This window comes from Vicia villosa, linkage group LG5, assembly GCF_029867415.1.
Source record: "Vicia villosa cultivar HV-30 ecotype Madison, WI linkage group LG5, Vvil1.0, whole genome shotgun sequence".
Lineage (NCBI taxonomy): Eukaryota > Viridiplantae > Streptophyta > Magnoliopsida > Fabales > Fabaceae > Vicia > Vicia villosa.
In genome coordinates this window covers 37,283,422-37,299,766 of record NC_081184.1, presented here as the reverse complement: position 1 = coordinate 37,299,766, position 16,345 = coordinate 37,283,422, and the positions used below count along the sequence as shown (strand labels likewise).

The following is a 16,345-nucleotide window of genomic DNA, read 5'->3' as shown; positions in this document are numbered from 1 at the left end:
AACAAGACGCCAGGCTTGGACAATTTCCTTCTTCAGCATGTTGCCATGATCGTCGATGTTCTTGAAGAACAGACCCTCCAATTGGATGTTACTTGGTATATTTTTTATGGGATAGCCGTATTGACGACGGGCTAAAGCTGGATTGTAACTGATCCCTCCCTTAGTTCCAATAAGGGGTATGTTGGGAAAACTTCCGCAACTGAAGATGATCTTGGTTTCGTCGTTGTCAGGACTACACCAATCAATGTCTGTATGAGTGAGAGACATGATTTTCTGTGACCAGTAAAGGCCATCCCTCATGTTCCAGAAAGTGCTAGACTTTGGCAGGTGCGAAACGAACCATTCGTATAACAACGGTACGCAGCATGTGATTAATCCTCCTCGCTGCAGGTTTCTTGAATGCACAGAGTGATAAGCATCCGCAAGCAAGGTTGGAACTGGATTTCCAATTAAGAAGATCTTAATTGCGTTGATGTCGACGAAATCGTTAATGTTAGGGAACAAAAACAATCCGTAGATAAGCAAAGCCAAGACTTCCTCAAAAGCGCTCATATCTTGGATGTTGACGAAGTATCGAGCTTGATCAAACAGGAATTTGGAGGGCAATCCTTGAATTCCTCCTCTACTCACCATATGAGTTCTAATGTCGACTACGTTCAAAGGAGTAGTTGCAGCAATGATAATGTCGTCAGGATTCTTTTCCAAACCGGAGTACGGATCTTGCGCATACGCGGGTATTCCAATCAGACGAGAGTACTCCTCTAACGTAGGCATGAGCTGATAATCTGGAAAAGTGAAACAATGATACGTTGGATCGTAAAACTGTACCAGGGTGGGAAGGATCCCATCCGCCATGTTGGTATTGAGCAAAGGCAGAAGTTTTCCAAACTTCTCCTTGAAAGCCTGGGGGTTGACCACCAGTTTTCCGAGCTTTCCCAGTTCCTCGACCTGGGGAATCTTGAAGGTGTATTTCCTAGCTCTCTTTCTTCCGTAATCCATGGTATAGATCCTTAAGTCCTTTCTCCGTTTCTCTCTTTCTATGAAGTTCAAAACGTTCGTTATTTAGTTTCCTTGAAAAACGACTCGAAAAAGACTCTTTTTGTTTTTAGTTGTTTATTAATGAATGATGCATGAATGCATGAATGCACACACAAGAGTTTTAAACAAACATGGCGTTGAAGGGTATAGTGGTCATGAAGTTAAAACGCAATCCCCGCCCCAATGGTAAACTAAGGTTAAGGATTTTTGTACCTGTAGAACGGGTTCTAGGGGTCTCAGAGTTTTTGCTCAACCTTAAAGATACGTTGATTGGTATCTATAAGAGAGTTTTCTCTGAGTGTAGTATCTGCGTGACAATTACTTTCGTAATCACCGCTCTACGTCCTAAAAAAAAGGCTTTAAGTGGGGTTAATGTGTTTCTAGGTCCTCCTGGTACAAATCAGTCTCGGAATGCAGTGACGCAGTTAATCACAACCAGCCAGGCAAATCCCAAGAGTAGATTTGGAAACCAAGATTAGAGGGCCTTCACCGGGAAGACATCCTCCATCCTATCTTATGTTGCACTCAAATCCGGGTATAGGATTTCTCACCACAAGGGGGAATCAAGCCCTTTCCCGATACAGAATAAACAAAGTAAACAAATATATATGCAACAAACACATGATATGACACAGAGGTTAGGCAGGACCTCTCTTGTTTGAGGGGGAATTTGGCATCCCTAATTCCTCATTGGGGCTGGACCAGCAACAGGTCAACCATTGGTTTGGATGAAAAACCAAGGTTTTTAACACTTATATCCCCAGCAGAGTCGCCATTTTTCTGTGGTGGTCGTTTTCTTTACCTCCCCGTTTCACTTGGGAGGACGGCACGCTAAACCCTTCACGCGAAATTTGGAAGGAGAATGCGCCCGTGGTGGGATGAATTTTATTTCAGTTCTTCCTACGATATCACACGAACTTTCTTATTTGTCCTACGAGTAGGAAAGGGGAAAAAAGATCTCAACTAAACCCTAGGAGTTTGCTAAGTGTGGGGATTTCACCTAGACTAGAAATTCTGGAGTCCGGGGGGTCGGTTATACATAGGGAAGTGTTTAAACACCCTACATATCTGTAGTACTCTACAGGAACCTTCTCTTTGTCATTTGTGATTGTGTTTGCTGCTAATGATTGGGAAAGTTTCTCCTTTGTGTTAGGAGAAGGAATTGATTTGATTAAAGAAAGACAGACAGATAGACAGACTGACTATTTTTGGTATTTTATTAGCTCGCTGAGATTCCTTGTGAACCTCATGCCTACATATCCCTAGTGGAAGTCAGAGCTTAATGTAGTTCGGGGAACTAACTAGGGAAATTAATTGTTTTTGGTGCCTTGCTTGAAGCTCAAGGTTGAAGCTTGGAATTAAATCTCTGTTTACAGTAAAGAGACATGAAATCATCTTTACAGAGAGGTATTTGTACTATTCTACCACAAACATTTAAAAGTGACAGAAAAGCTAAAAAAAATGATGTTTCATTAAGAGGGGAGTCTACTTGGTTGATCAAGTATGACAGCCATCGTGCCTCTAAAATGAAAGAAAGATGCTCATCCAAATTAGGGAAAGTGTACAAGTCTGGGGATGTGCCAGAGCATGTCTTTCAGAGTCCTAAATGGGAGACTTTGATTGAAATTGAAATATGTAATGTTTGTTTTTTTGAATGTGGTAGAGTAGTAAAAATATCTCTCTATAGAGATAAGCTATGTCTATCTACTGTATAAAAGATTTGACTTTAGCTGGCTTGTATGAGGCCCAAGCTTGAGGCTTTTTGATTGATTAATTAATATTATTGACTCTGGGAGATGACTCCACTGGGGATTAATCACAGGGTATTTTTGTGTTCTGTACAAAGCCCAGAATTGAGGCTGACTCTACTTAGGGAGACTCTATTTGTGTACCTTGTACAAAGCCCAAGGTTGTGGCTGACTGTTGAGGATAATTGAATTTTTGAGACTATGAATGACTCTATTTTGTGTGCCTTGTACAAAGCCCAAGGTTGTGGCTAACTCTAGCTAGGGAAAACATTATTTTCTGCCTTGTACAAAGCCCAAGGTTGTGGCAGACTCTTAAATAAACTGAGTATGGATGACTCTATGGGGAAAAGATCCTAGGTGTTAGGAATCTTTGACACATGAAAGTATGGTTTATCTGCCTTGTACAAAGCCCAAGGTTGTGGCTACTGAATGATGAAGAACTCACTGGGGAGACTCTATTATCTGCCTTGTACAATGCCCAAGGTTGAGGCTGACTCTTGACAGGGGAGTTTTATTGTTTGGGTGCCTTGTATGAAGCCCAAGGTTGAGGCTAACTATTTTTGTTGGTTTTGACTCTGCTGAGGAGATTTTATTTATTAAAAGACTGTTTTTCTTTGGAAGCTAACCCTTTCAAGGGATTTTGACTCAGCTGGTGAATTTATTTGGTAAAAGACTGACTTTATCATGTTTTTTTTGGAGGCTGACCCTTTCCAGGGATTTTGACTCTTTTGGGGAAATTATCTCCTAAGAGAAATGAATCTTTATTTTTTTGACATTTTTTATTAATTGACTTTGGAGGCTAACCCTTTCCAGGGGTTTATATTAAAAATGAAAGAATGTGTGGAAGCTAACCCTTTCCAGGGATTTATATTAAAAAATGAAAGAATGTGTGGAAGCTAACCCTTTCCAGGGATTTTATTGAAATGATAGATTGATTTTGGAGGCTAACCCTTTCCAGGGGTTTTGTTGAAAATGAATGGCAGAAAGATTATCTAATGGAGACTTCTTGTTTAAAGCCCAAGATGAAGGCTGACTCAATGCTGAGGATGACCCAAAGCATGGATCCTAGACTCTGCTAAGGAAGATTGATGAAGATAAGGGTGACAGAGACTGTCCATGTCTCTCATTCCAAAAGGTGTACTCAATGCAAAATTGAGACAAACTTAGCTTGTTTAAAGTCTGGTTTAAATTGGAAGAAACTCACCAGGGTAGGCTAAAAGGTGGCTAAAGACCTGTTCCTATGTTTATAAGAAACCTGATGGGTCCTTGTATACAAGCTCAAGAGGAAGCTGGAAATGCTTTTAAGAAGCCTGTGGGTCCTTGTACAAAGCCCAAGAGGAGGCTAATCGAGGGTCCTTGTTATAGCACAAGAGAAAGCTATGTAGTTTTGAACTTATTTTGGCTCTAAGCAAATGGGTAAGAGGTTTCACCGGGAATAATTCCTCTTTGGGTGGATGTGTCCTATTTATTTGGATTCTAAGGTTTTTGCCAAGATGTTTCACCGGGAATAATTCATCTTGGGGGTTTGAACTACAGATCTCTAATTAGGAAAGAGCCTTCACCGGGAAGACATTCTCAATCCTAGGCCATATTCCTATAATATATATATATAGTTTAATTGTCCTAAGGTTTATACTCAAACGTAGTTCTAAACTAATATATGCACAATTTATATTTGACAGTAATTTAAATAAAGACTGTAAATTGAAAGCTTGTAAAGCCTAACCTGGATGGAGTGGAGGCCATTGAAGAAGTATGTACAGAGCCTCAACAGTAATTTTTGTTGTTTTGTTGATGACAGTTGAATATATGATAAACAGTTAATGGTTTTTGAAAACAGAAGAAGTGAAGATGGACAAAGGTCACATAGGTATCTGAAGAGTTTCATCGGGAATAATGCCCTTCAAATACCAGAAGAATGTTTTGAAAACAGAAAGAAGATTTTGAAAATACAGTTTTGAAAACAAGCTAAGAAGAGAAGGTTTTTTGGGACTTACACTCTATTAGAGGCCCAGTACTTTACAGTACTGGTGTAAAAGCAATTTGAAAATGATTTGGAATGATACAAGGTTTTGTTGTTTGAAAACCCTAATCATTTGATTTATTCGGAGATTGAAAACAGTTTTGAGAATTGACAAAAGTCAACTTAATTAAAGTAAAAATAAAGATTTTTTACTTAATTAAGACCTAAACAATTAGGGTTTTATCATAAACTTTATTTACAAAATGATTTAGGTTAAAACAAAGTGAAAATATGTATTAAAGTATTTAAGAAAACACCTAAAACATACTATTTTAAACCTAATAAAAATACATGAAATAAATAATATTTTTATGATTTTTTTGATTATTCACAAAATAGATATGTTAAATAAAAAGTGTGTGAAAAATGAAGTGAAAATGATTTAATTTGATAAGTGAATTAATTATGTGAAGTTGTGAAGAAAATGAAAAGGAAAAGTGATAAAAAAAATATTTTGGCCTCACCATGGTTTGAACCCACGCCCTTGAAGCCAACAATCAAAACACACACCAACCAGCCAACGCGCGCATGGTGTTATAGAGGGCATTTCATTGCAATATGTGTGTTGTCTAGTGCATAGAGTGGAAAAAAGAAAATAAAATCAAAAGGTCTGAGGCGAGGGGGATTCGAACCCTAGACCTTGGGCATGAGGAGACTAAGAGCGCATGTGGGGCCACTAGGGCAAGTTATTCATTCGTTAAGGAAACGCCTATCATTAAAAATAAAACAAACTTCGCTCAGAGATTTGAAAAATGGCGCCACCCTCCATCTTCGTCTTCAACCTCAAGCTCCATCAATTCAAATTTCTGAACTCTCTCAACTCTCAACCATTTGCAATGATGTAAACATGAAACTTGCTCTAAATTCACTCACGATTCTAAATATGTAACTAACATGAATTAATATTAACTACATCTAACTAATTTACCAGAAATCGTGAAGAACCCTAAAATTTCAAAATCAAATTAAATGACTATACTGAAAGATAAATGGATGATGATAGAGGGTTTTCAATCCTCTGATGATGCTGAACAAGATAGAATCAAGCTATTTCACAAAGAGTACTTAAATTAGAGAAGTGAGGTTCAGAAACTTACCTCTGAAAATGGAGGTCGTGAGGATGATAGAGACCACCTGGGCTTGAATGAATGATCTCAATAGCTTCCCTGAGACTCAATGATGCTAACTGGATGCTTATTGTAGCCTGAATCCTTCTGAATTGTTCTATGGACCTCCCTCGATTTGAGCTTCAAGTGGACATGGAGGTTGTTGAATTTGGAGTTACAGACGAGCTGCAGCCATCTGGTTAGCTTCACTATGACATGAGGAGTGTGCCTGGATGATTGGCTTGGCTTGAAACCTCCTGAATTATTCTGTGGTCCTCCAACTGCAAGTGCTCCAAATGAGAGGTGGAGATGATGATTCTCCACGCCCAGCAGTGTTCCAGAGGTTTGGATCACCTCCAAATGCCTCCCTCAATGTGTTTGAATACTTATTTTCAAAGAGAGAGCTTTGGTTTGAAGAATCCGAGTCTTCTTGCCAAAGGACCTTTGAAAAACTAAGTATGAAGAAAGAAAAGAGAAAGCAAGAATTCTGTTGCTTTGGTGTGTTTTCTGAATGAGAATGAGGCCTCTATTTATAGGCAAATGGATGCAGATCAATTGGCTGTGGTGATCTTGCTTAGTGTAGTGAGTTTGGTTTCTTAGCCATGAAGAAATTCAAAGAATCTCCAAAATGCAATGATGCATTTTCGGGCTAGCTTCCCCTATCCATTGATCTTGCAGGATCTTAGGGAACATTTCTGATATGTAGCAAGTTTCTATTGGCTTAGGAGAAGATTCCAATTGGTGAATCATTGCTTATCATAAATTCTCAAAAGTAATGATTACATAATCACATGTTCTTGCTTTTGGGAATCTTCTTCAATCTTCATGCCATGGTGAAAATGAATGCATGGTATTGTTTCAGACATGTTATGGGTCGTGTAGCATCCATTCATGAAGCAAAATGCACAAAATTGCAAAGTTCCAATTTGCACATGACCTATAATTTTACTTCATGAGGCCAACTTTGAACAAGCATAACTCCTAGCTCAAATTGAATTTGGAGAAGGTTGAACACAATTTGGAAAGCCCTAAACATCTACTTCAAATCATTAGTTTATGTCTTCTTCAGAATCATTTGGGAAATTTGTGAAAAATGAGCCCAAAGTTGGATGAAAACTAGGTTAAAACACTTAGAAAAATTTCTAAGTGTTTATGACCTAAACTTCAAAATTTCCAAAACTTCATAAATGGTTGATCTTTTGAAAAAAGTTCCCTTGTAAGATGTTGTTTTATTTTGCAATATCTACAACTTTCATGTTGGAAGTTTTTTGAGTTGTGTAGGTGAAATTTTGAGTTCTCACCATGCCCTCAAAAACCCTAATTCCCGACTTTTTGTTCCTTGATGAATTTCTTTGAATTTCTTTGGTCAAATGACTTTGACATCCATATATTGATGATATTGATCTTTGAAAATCATTATTTGACCAAAAACCTTAAAAGTCAATGATGATTCCACACAGTTGACTTTTCCTAACAAAGTGAATTTTTGGGCTTTTGTGTAGAAACAAGATCTTCTCCTCAAATGAATGATGTAAATGGATTATATTGAGGTAGTAGAGATTTTTGAATCATGTCCTGAGTTTTGGATTCATGCCCTGATTAAAAGTCCACTATCTTGGTGAATTAGGTCAAAACCCTAATTTGTCGACCATGTGAAAATAATGACTGTAGACTTTGAATTGAAGTTTGATGTCCGGTGGATCTTGTAATATGAGATATTTGAAGATGATTGATGTCTTTGAATGATCCCCTGAGGTTTTTTTAGGGCTTCCCAAATGTGATCCCTGATTTCAGTCCTTGATTAGGCTCAAAACCCTAGTTTGGTGACCTGAGTAATCCTGTACTTAGATGACTGGGTGTCTAATCAATCATAGATGAGAAAAATGAAGTCCTTGAGCCCCATGATTGTATTAGGGACTAATCCTTGTATTGATTGATCCTTTGCCTGAGCTTTCTTGTCTTTGAGCATCCTCGATTAGATACCAGATGGAGAAGTAACTGCTCTGGGAACTTGTCTTGACCTGATGAAAAATCCTGAAGATATGCCATCTCAGGGGGGTCAAAAATTAGGGTATGACAGATGCCCCTATTTAAGTTTCTTTAATCTGGAGGGAGAGAGATTGATATCTCGATCTTTCCGGCGTAAAAGAGACTTAAATATCGAGGAATGCCCGAATTTTGGGCGCTCCTGAGATGTTGTAATTGATAAAAATCTTTGCATGACTTGATCCCGTTGTCGCACTTGGCGGGGGATGAGGAGACAAACTCCTGCAGAAATACTTGATGTGGATTCTGGCGAATGGATGGCAGTATAGGATGCGCAATCCATCTTCTTTAACTAAGTGTTGATACTTAGAAAAAGGTAAACAACCTCCTCTCGTTCCGGATGTCCAAATCTCGAAACTGGTCTCAGTTGCGTTTGGACAATATCTCAGATAAAGAGAAAATCTCCAAAGGTCTGTTTCCTCATCAATCTTCTTACCAGCGCTTGGAGGTAAGATGCCATTTGACGGCTGTAGAGAAACTTCAAAGGTTTGTTTCCTCGTCAAACTTCTTACCAGCGCTTGGAGGTAAGATGCCATTTGACGGCTGTAAAGAAACTTCAAAGGTTTGTTTCCTCGTCAAACTTCTTACCAGCGCTTGGAGGTAAGATGCCATTTGACGGCTGTAGAGAAACTTCAAAGGTTTGTTTCCTCGTCAAACTTCTTACCAGCGCTTGGAGGTAAGATGCCATTTGACGGCTGTAAAGAAACTTCAAAGGTTTGTTTCCTCGTCAAACTTCTTACCAGCGCTTGGAGGTAAGATGCCATTTGACGGCTCTAAAGAAACTTCAAAGGTTTGTTTCCTCGTCAAACTTCTTATCAGCGCTTGGAGATAAGATGCCATTTGACGGCTGTAGAGAAACTTCACCATCTTCCCTTTTGACTTGACGTCTTTTAAAGAATGTCATATGGCCTCATGATCTTTTGAGGGGCTAATGACTTTGTTTGAAGGCGGACGAACTGTTTTCGGGGTGAAAACTGCCATTCGTCAACTGATGCCTGGGGAATCAACGAACTGTTTTCCTAAGAGGAAAACTGCCATTCATCGACTCTGTGGGGAGTTAAACATCCCAGAAACAGACAAACTGTTCGAAGAAACTGCCATTTGTCGATCTCTTGAGTATTTAACAGACAAACTGTCTTTTCTTGGGAAAAGACTGCCATTTGTCGACCCTGTCATGAAAGAAAGTGAGCAAACTGTCTTCTGCTGAAAGAGACTGCCATTTGCTGACTTTGTCATGAAAGAAAGTGAGCAAACTGTCTTCTGCTGAAAGAGACTGCCATTTGCTGACTTTGTTATGAAAGAAAGTGAGCAAACTGTCTTCTGCTGAAAGAGACTGCCATTTGCTGACTTTGTTATGATAGAAAGTGAGCAAACTGTCTTCTGCTGAAAGAGACTGCCATTTGCTAACTTTGTTGGGGAATCTGAACTATCTTCTGGACGAAGACTACCATTCGCTGACTCCGCTGGGGAATCATTTGTCGATCTGCTGGGAGATTCTGAATTTTTCTTTGACAAGAAGTGGCACCTCTTGACCTTGCTGGGGAAATACCAAACCTGTAGGGAATTCCAAAATGCGAAGCAGACTATCTTATCTGAAGAAGACTGTCTTCCATGATTAGGATAAATCATTGGAATGACATTCCTCGAATTGATGTTATGCGCCTGGATAGGCCTGCTCACGTCTTCACAGTAGAAGCCATCATCGACGACAAAGCGTGGTATCACGACATCAAGAACTTTCTTCAAAGGCAAGAATACCCTCTTGAAGCGTCAAAAAAAGATAGAAAGACTTTGAGAAAGTTAGCTGGCAGATTCTTCCGGAATGAAGATGTTCTGTACAAGAGAAATTTCGACATGGTTCTGCTCAAATGCGTTGATAAAAAAGAAGCAGAAATACTCATGAGAGAAAATACATGAAGGTTCCTTTGATACTCACACCAATGGACACACCATGACAAGGAAAATACTGAGAGCAGGATATTATTGGCTGACGATGGAGTCAGATTGCTACCAGTATGCAAAGAGGTGTCACAAGTGCCAGATCTACGCCAATAGAATTCATGTGCCACCATCTCTTCTCAATATACTCTCTTCCCCCTGGCCTTTCTCCATGCGGGGAATCAACATGATTGGAATGATCGAGCCAAAAGCGTCCAACGGACATTGCTTCATCTTGGTAGCCATTGACTATTTCACCAAGTGGGTCGAAGCAGCTTCGTATTCAATCGTCACGAGACAAGTTGTCGTCAGGTTTATCAAGAATCACATCATCTGCCGCTACGACCTTCTTAGCAAGATAATCACTGACAATGGGTCAAATTTGATAACAAAATGATGAAGGAGCTTTGTGAAGAATTCAGGATTGAACATCACAACTCGTCTCCTTACAGACCAAAGATGAATGGAGCTGTAGAAGCAGCTAACAAAAACATCAAGAAAATCATTCAGAAAATGGTCATCACTTACAAAGATTGGCATGAAATGCTCCCGTTTGCTCTTCATGGTTACCGTACATCTGTACGTACTTCGACTAGAGAAACTCCTCTCTCCCTTGTATATGGCATGGAGGCAGTCCTACCCATAGAGGTTGAAATCCCATCAATGAGAGTCTTGATAGAGGCAAAATTAACAGAAGCCGAGTGGTGTCAAAGCATATTCGATGAATTGAACTTAATCAAAGAAAAGCACATGACAGCTTTATGCCACGGACAGCTATATCAACAAAGAATGAAGAAAGCTTTCGACAAAAAGGTTCGACCTCGCACAATCAAAGAAGGCGACCTTGTACTAAAAAAGATTCAATCTTTTCTCACAGATTCGAGAGGGAAATGGACTCCCAATTATGACGGTCCATACGTGGTCAAGAGAGCTTTCTCGCGAGGAGCCTTAATACTCACGACTATGGATGGAGAAGAATTCACCCGTCCTGTGAACGTCGACGCAGTCAAGAAATACTTCGCCTAAATAAACAAAAGAACAGCTCGCTAAGTTGAAAACTCGCAAAGAGCGACTTAGGCAAAAAAGAGCGTCTCGGTGAATCGAAAACCCGAAAGGGTGATTCAGGCAAAAATTAGAGACATATAAAAAAAAAATAATCAATCTCTGTAGACTTAAAACCCGAAAGGGGTAGTTTACGCAAAAGTTAGGGATATATGGCAAGTAACTGTGTTCAGGACACACTTGATCATCCAGAAATCCATAGCGGAGTATTCATCATCAGTAGGTCATCTTCTACAAAGCACGAATACAACGCAATTCTGAGTGGAAGGGAAAGATAACGGTCGTCACGTTTCATTGTAGCCCTTTTCCCGAAAATTACCAATTTCTAACTTTGTAAATACTCCATGGAATCGAGCATTTGGCTTCTTACCATTCCATAAATAATAATTTGAGCCTTGTGCCTTTTCTTTGCAATCATGTCTTTTTCAGTTTCTTAAAATGCATTTTCAGTTTAAACAGTCATTTTCTTGAAACAAAATGTTTTCATAAAATAAAAAGAATTTACTTGCAAAAATGAAGGTGAAATTTCTTTCTAGGGTTTACAAACAATAGGAAGAATGAAAACAGTTGCTCCGAGAATGGTTGAGACTCCGGGAACCAAGATTTCCCCATAAGGTCGCTTTGCGAACATCACCCGATGACGGATCATCACCTCTAATTATTTCACTCACTTCGAACAGCGGGCAACTGATGACCAGTTATCCCCAACAGAGTTCAAACTGCAAGAAGAAGACATCTTCTGATCATCACAAGATTCAAGTCATATCATAGGATTTCACATCCGCGACAATTCTATTCACATTCACTTTACATTTAATAATCATCATAATATTCATGCATAATGTCTTACATCATATTTGCGCAGTTAGCATAGTCTAGTTAGGCTTTGATTGTGTTAATGCCCGAGTCACTTGGGCATATACTCGAGGTTCCCCTGCAAAGACGTAGGAGGATTTTCTTCTTAAGGTTCATACACCCGAATTTCCCAGCCATTCAACAAATGGTATGTCTCCCTCAAAGAGATAGTTTGTTCACTCTTGGAATTCCCCAGTTGAGATTCTCCCGCAGAGTAACACTCGACGATCTTTTCGAATAAGTTAGACAAATCCCCAGCGGAGTCAATGAATGACAATCTCCGTCGGAAAGATAGTTCAGATTCCTCAGCACAAGACAATGAACGACAGTTGCCACCCCAGAAAGCAATTTGTTATTCCCCAGCGGATCGACCAACGATGGTCCTCCTTCGGAAAATAGTTCATCCGCCTTTAAGAAAAGTCATTAGCCCCTCAAAAGGACGCATGATCATATGGCATTCCTTCAAGAGCTTTGAGTTAAAAGGAAAGCATGATGAAGTTTCTTATCAATCATCAGACGGCATATCTCCATCAAGCACTGGTGAGAAGTCTGGTGAGGAAACAAACCTTTGGGAATTTTCTCTTTATTTGAGATATTGTCCAAATCATAACTGAGACCAGTTCCGTGATTAGATATCTGGTTCGAGGGGAGGTTATCACAACTTAGACCAGTTCCGTGATTAGATATCCGGTTCGAGGGGAGGTTGTTTATCATTATCATAACTGAGACCAGTTCCGTGATTAGATATCCGGTTTGAGGGGAGATTATCACAACTTATACCAGTTCCCTGATTAGATATCCGGTTCGAGGGGAGGTTGTTTATCATTATCATAATTGATACCAGTTCCGTGATTAGATATCCGGTTCGAGGGGAGGTTATCATAACTTAGACCAGTTCCGTGATTAGATATCCGGTTCGAGGGGATGTTGTTTATCATCATTATAACTGAGACCAGTTCCGTGATTAGATATCCGGTTCAAGGGGAGGTTGTTTATCATCATTATAACTGAGACCAGTTCCGTGATTAGATATCCGGTTCGAGGGGAGGTTATCATAACTGAGACCAGTTCCATGATTAGATATCCGGTTCGAGGGGGGGTTATCACAACTTAGACCAGTTCCGTGATTAGATATCCGGTTCGAGGGGAGGTTGTTTATCATCATTATAACTAAGACCGATTCGAGGGGAGGTTGTTTATCATAACTCTTGCACCTACTCTTTCATCTTCTTTATTTTCTTCTACATCAACAATGTCTCTTACTTTCAACAACATTATTTATGCCATCCACAAAGAATTTAACCCTTCACCTGAAGATTTTCACAAGTATGGCGTTGACCTTGATGAAATGTTTTCCACTCAACATTTGGGACACTATCTTACCATTTTAGATGGCCCACTGTACCCTAACATGCTTGCAGAATTCTGGATGCATGCGTCCACTCAAATGGACCTAGAAGGAAAGATTACCATCTGCTCTGAAGTCTCAGGTTCCCGCATTATCATCTCTATGAAAATCATTTCTAGAGTCATGAAGTGTGAGAATGTTGGGGATATTTTGTGACGATCCTTTTAGCCAAGCCTTTTCTGATGTTTTAAGGAGTATCTTCACTGGCCCTAAACATGCTCTTTCTGCCTTTGTGGGCAGGATCAGGCACCAATTCCTTGTGGGGAATTTTCTCCCACGAAAGGAAAACCAGGAAGATATAATGATGTAGGATGTCCAGTTTATGTGTTACGCTTTGCAAAAAAGGAAGATCAACATCCCTTTCATAATCTTCAAACATCTTGCAGAAACTGTTACGACCTGCAAACCCTTCTGTCTCCCCTATGGATGTCTCTTGTCCCATATGTTTGTTAAACTAGGGATAGCTAGAAGGCTACGCGTAACAGGGTCTTTCAATGCTTTCGAGGCCGAGAGTTGCCCCTCGCTGAGCTTGGAGAACTTGGATCTTAGGGTCAATTAAAGAGACCTTGAAGACTTTGTAGGTTTCTTATTTTGTTATCTTTTAGGTTTCTTTTGTTAATGTTGATGCATTTTAGGTGTTATGCACCACTTTTTGTATTTCTCTGTAGTATGTAGCCTATTTTGGCAAAATCAATATTTTAGAATGAAATATGTATTCGCCATCTTAGCTTGCAATGTTGATTTCTGATATCTACGTTGTTGCAATCTTTACCTCATGCATAAATGGCTTATATCTCTTTAAATATTTCCCATTTACTTTTAGGATCCTTCGATCCTCTGCTAGTTCTTCTATCTCATATGCATTATTTGAAAATGCTTTCAAAATTCGAAAAGGTCCTTCCCAATGTGGAGACCATTTCCCTAAGGCTTTATTCTTTTTATCCACAGGTAATATGACTTTCCAAACTAAATCATTTGAAGTAAAAATTTTACCTTTGACCTTTTTGTTGTATGCCCTTGCTACTATTTCCTTCTGCCTCCTCAAGACTTTTAACGCGCACAACCTTTCTTCGTCTAGCTCTATCAACTCATTCATCATCATTTCCCAATATGAGTTATATGGGATTTCTCCCTGCTTTTGGATCCGTACTGATTGCAAGTAAATTTCAACAGGCAACATTGCATCATGCCCAAACGTTAACTGGAAAGGCGTGCTATTCGTTGCTTCTTTAGGAGAGGTGCGGCAAGCCCAAAGTATTTGATCTAATGTCTTATGCCAATTCTTTGGTTTTGTTCCTACATGCTTCTTTATTAAACCAATGATTACTTTGTTTGCTGCTTCGACTTTTCCGTTAGCTTGGGCATAGTAAGGCGTAGATGTAAGCAACTTGAATCCCATTTCATTTGAGAATTCTTGCATCTTTCGACCAATAAATACTGATCCTTGATCTGTTGTTATAGTTTCCGGGATTCCAAATCTATATAGTATTTGTTTTTGAGTGAATTCTATGACCGTTTCTTGATCTACATTTGTCAAAGGTATTGCTTCGATCCATTTAGTAAAATAGTCAATTCCAACAAGAATGTACTTCTGTCCTTTAGCTGAAGCAGGTCGAATCTCACCAATTAAATCTAGAGCCCAACCTCTAAATGGGCATGGCTTGATAATTGCATGGAGTTCGCTTGCAGGAGCATGTTGGATTCCTGCATGTATTTGACATTCTTGACAACCTTTAGCAAATTCTATACAATCCTTCAGCATGGTAGGCCAATACATTCCATATCTGAAAAGCAACCATTTCATTTTATGGCCTGCTTGATGTGCCCTACATGTTCCACTATGAACATTAGATAATGCCAAGTACGCTTCGTTCTCACCTAAACATTTTAATAAAATGCCTTCAGGCGTTTTCTTGAATAGCTCATTTCCCATCAAAACGTACGACAAAGCTCTATACTTGGTTTTCCTATCCGTGGTAAATGAAGGATCTTTAAGATATTCTATAATTGGAATTCTCCAATCTGTGTTTGTTAGAGCATCAATGGCCAATACCTCGAATTCTTCTTCATTAGCATAACCCAATCGATTTATCTCCAAGTCACCTATAGATAGCTTGGTTGCCCTTGCTTTCCCTCTTATTTCAACCAATTCCTCTAGCTTCTCCTTTGAGTTCTTATATCCTGAAGCTATTTGTGCTAGATCATTAGCCTCTTGATTTTTGATTCTAGGGACGTGTTTTATATCTATGTATTCGAATTTTTTAAGCAACCTATTTGCAATAACGAAATACATGATTAGGTTTTCCTTGATGCACTTATACTCCTTCGTTAATTGCTTGATTACTAGTTCTGAGTCACTCTTGATTTCGACCCTGGTTGCCCCCAATTCCAACGAGGCTTCAAGTCCTGCTATCAAGGCTTCGTATTCTGCCTTATTGTTGGAGCATGAAGGTCCATCGATTCTATACTTAAGTTTTGTTGGAATTCCATCAGGAGAAATCAATAGAATCCCAACTCCACTGCCTTCCGTATGGGTGGAACCGTCGAAAAATAATCTCCAAGGCTTCAACTCAACTAAGAGTTGAGGAGTCTCAACCACTATGAGATCTACTAGGAAATCTGAGACTACTTGCCCCTTCATAGCTTTCAAAGGCATGAAGGCTAAAGAGTACTCAGTTAGGGCTAAAGCCCATTTGCCAATTCGACTGTGCATTATTGGCTTAGATAACATGTACTTATTAACATCAAAATGGGAGGAGACATATAAATCTATTGGCTTTATATAATATTTGAGTTGAGTACATGAGAAATGCAAACATAAGCACAACTTCTCTATTGAAGTGTATCTAGACTCTTTATCATTTAATACCCTACTTAGGTAATCTATGGCGCTCTCAATGCCATTTTCATCCTCTTGCGCTAACATACTACCTATAGAAGTGTCTGAAGCTGATATATACAGTCTCATAGGCTTCTTTCCACTTGGTGGTGACAAAATAGGTGGATTCGTCAGATATTGCTTTATCTTTTCGAATGCCTCTTGATGTTCACTTGTCCACTCAAAATTTTCATGCTTCAGACGCAAGAGAGGAGAAAAGGCTTGGATTCGACCACTCAAATT

The 16,345-nt window shown here is 39.3% G+C and overlaps 1 protein-coding gene across 1 annotated transcript; it reads right to left on the bottom strand.

Moving 5' to 3' along the window:
* Nucleotides 1–13,975: 13,975 nt before the first annotated feature.
* Nucleotides 13,976–15,880, bottom strand: LOC131604521 (uncharacterized). Its single transcript, XM_058876954.1, has one exon. The coding sequence runs from the start codon at nucleotides 15,878–15,880 to the stop codon at nucleotides 13,976–13,978; it is 1,905 nt and encodes a 634-aa protein (XP_058732937.1).
* Between the last annotated feature and the right edge of the window lie 465 nt (nucleotides 15,881–16,345).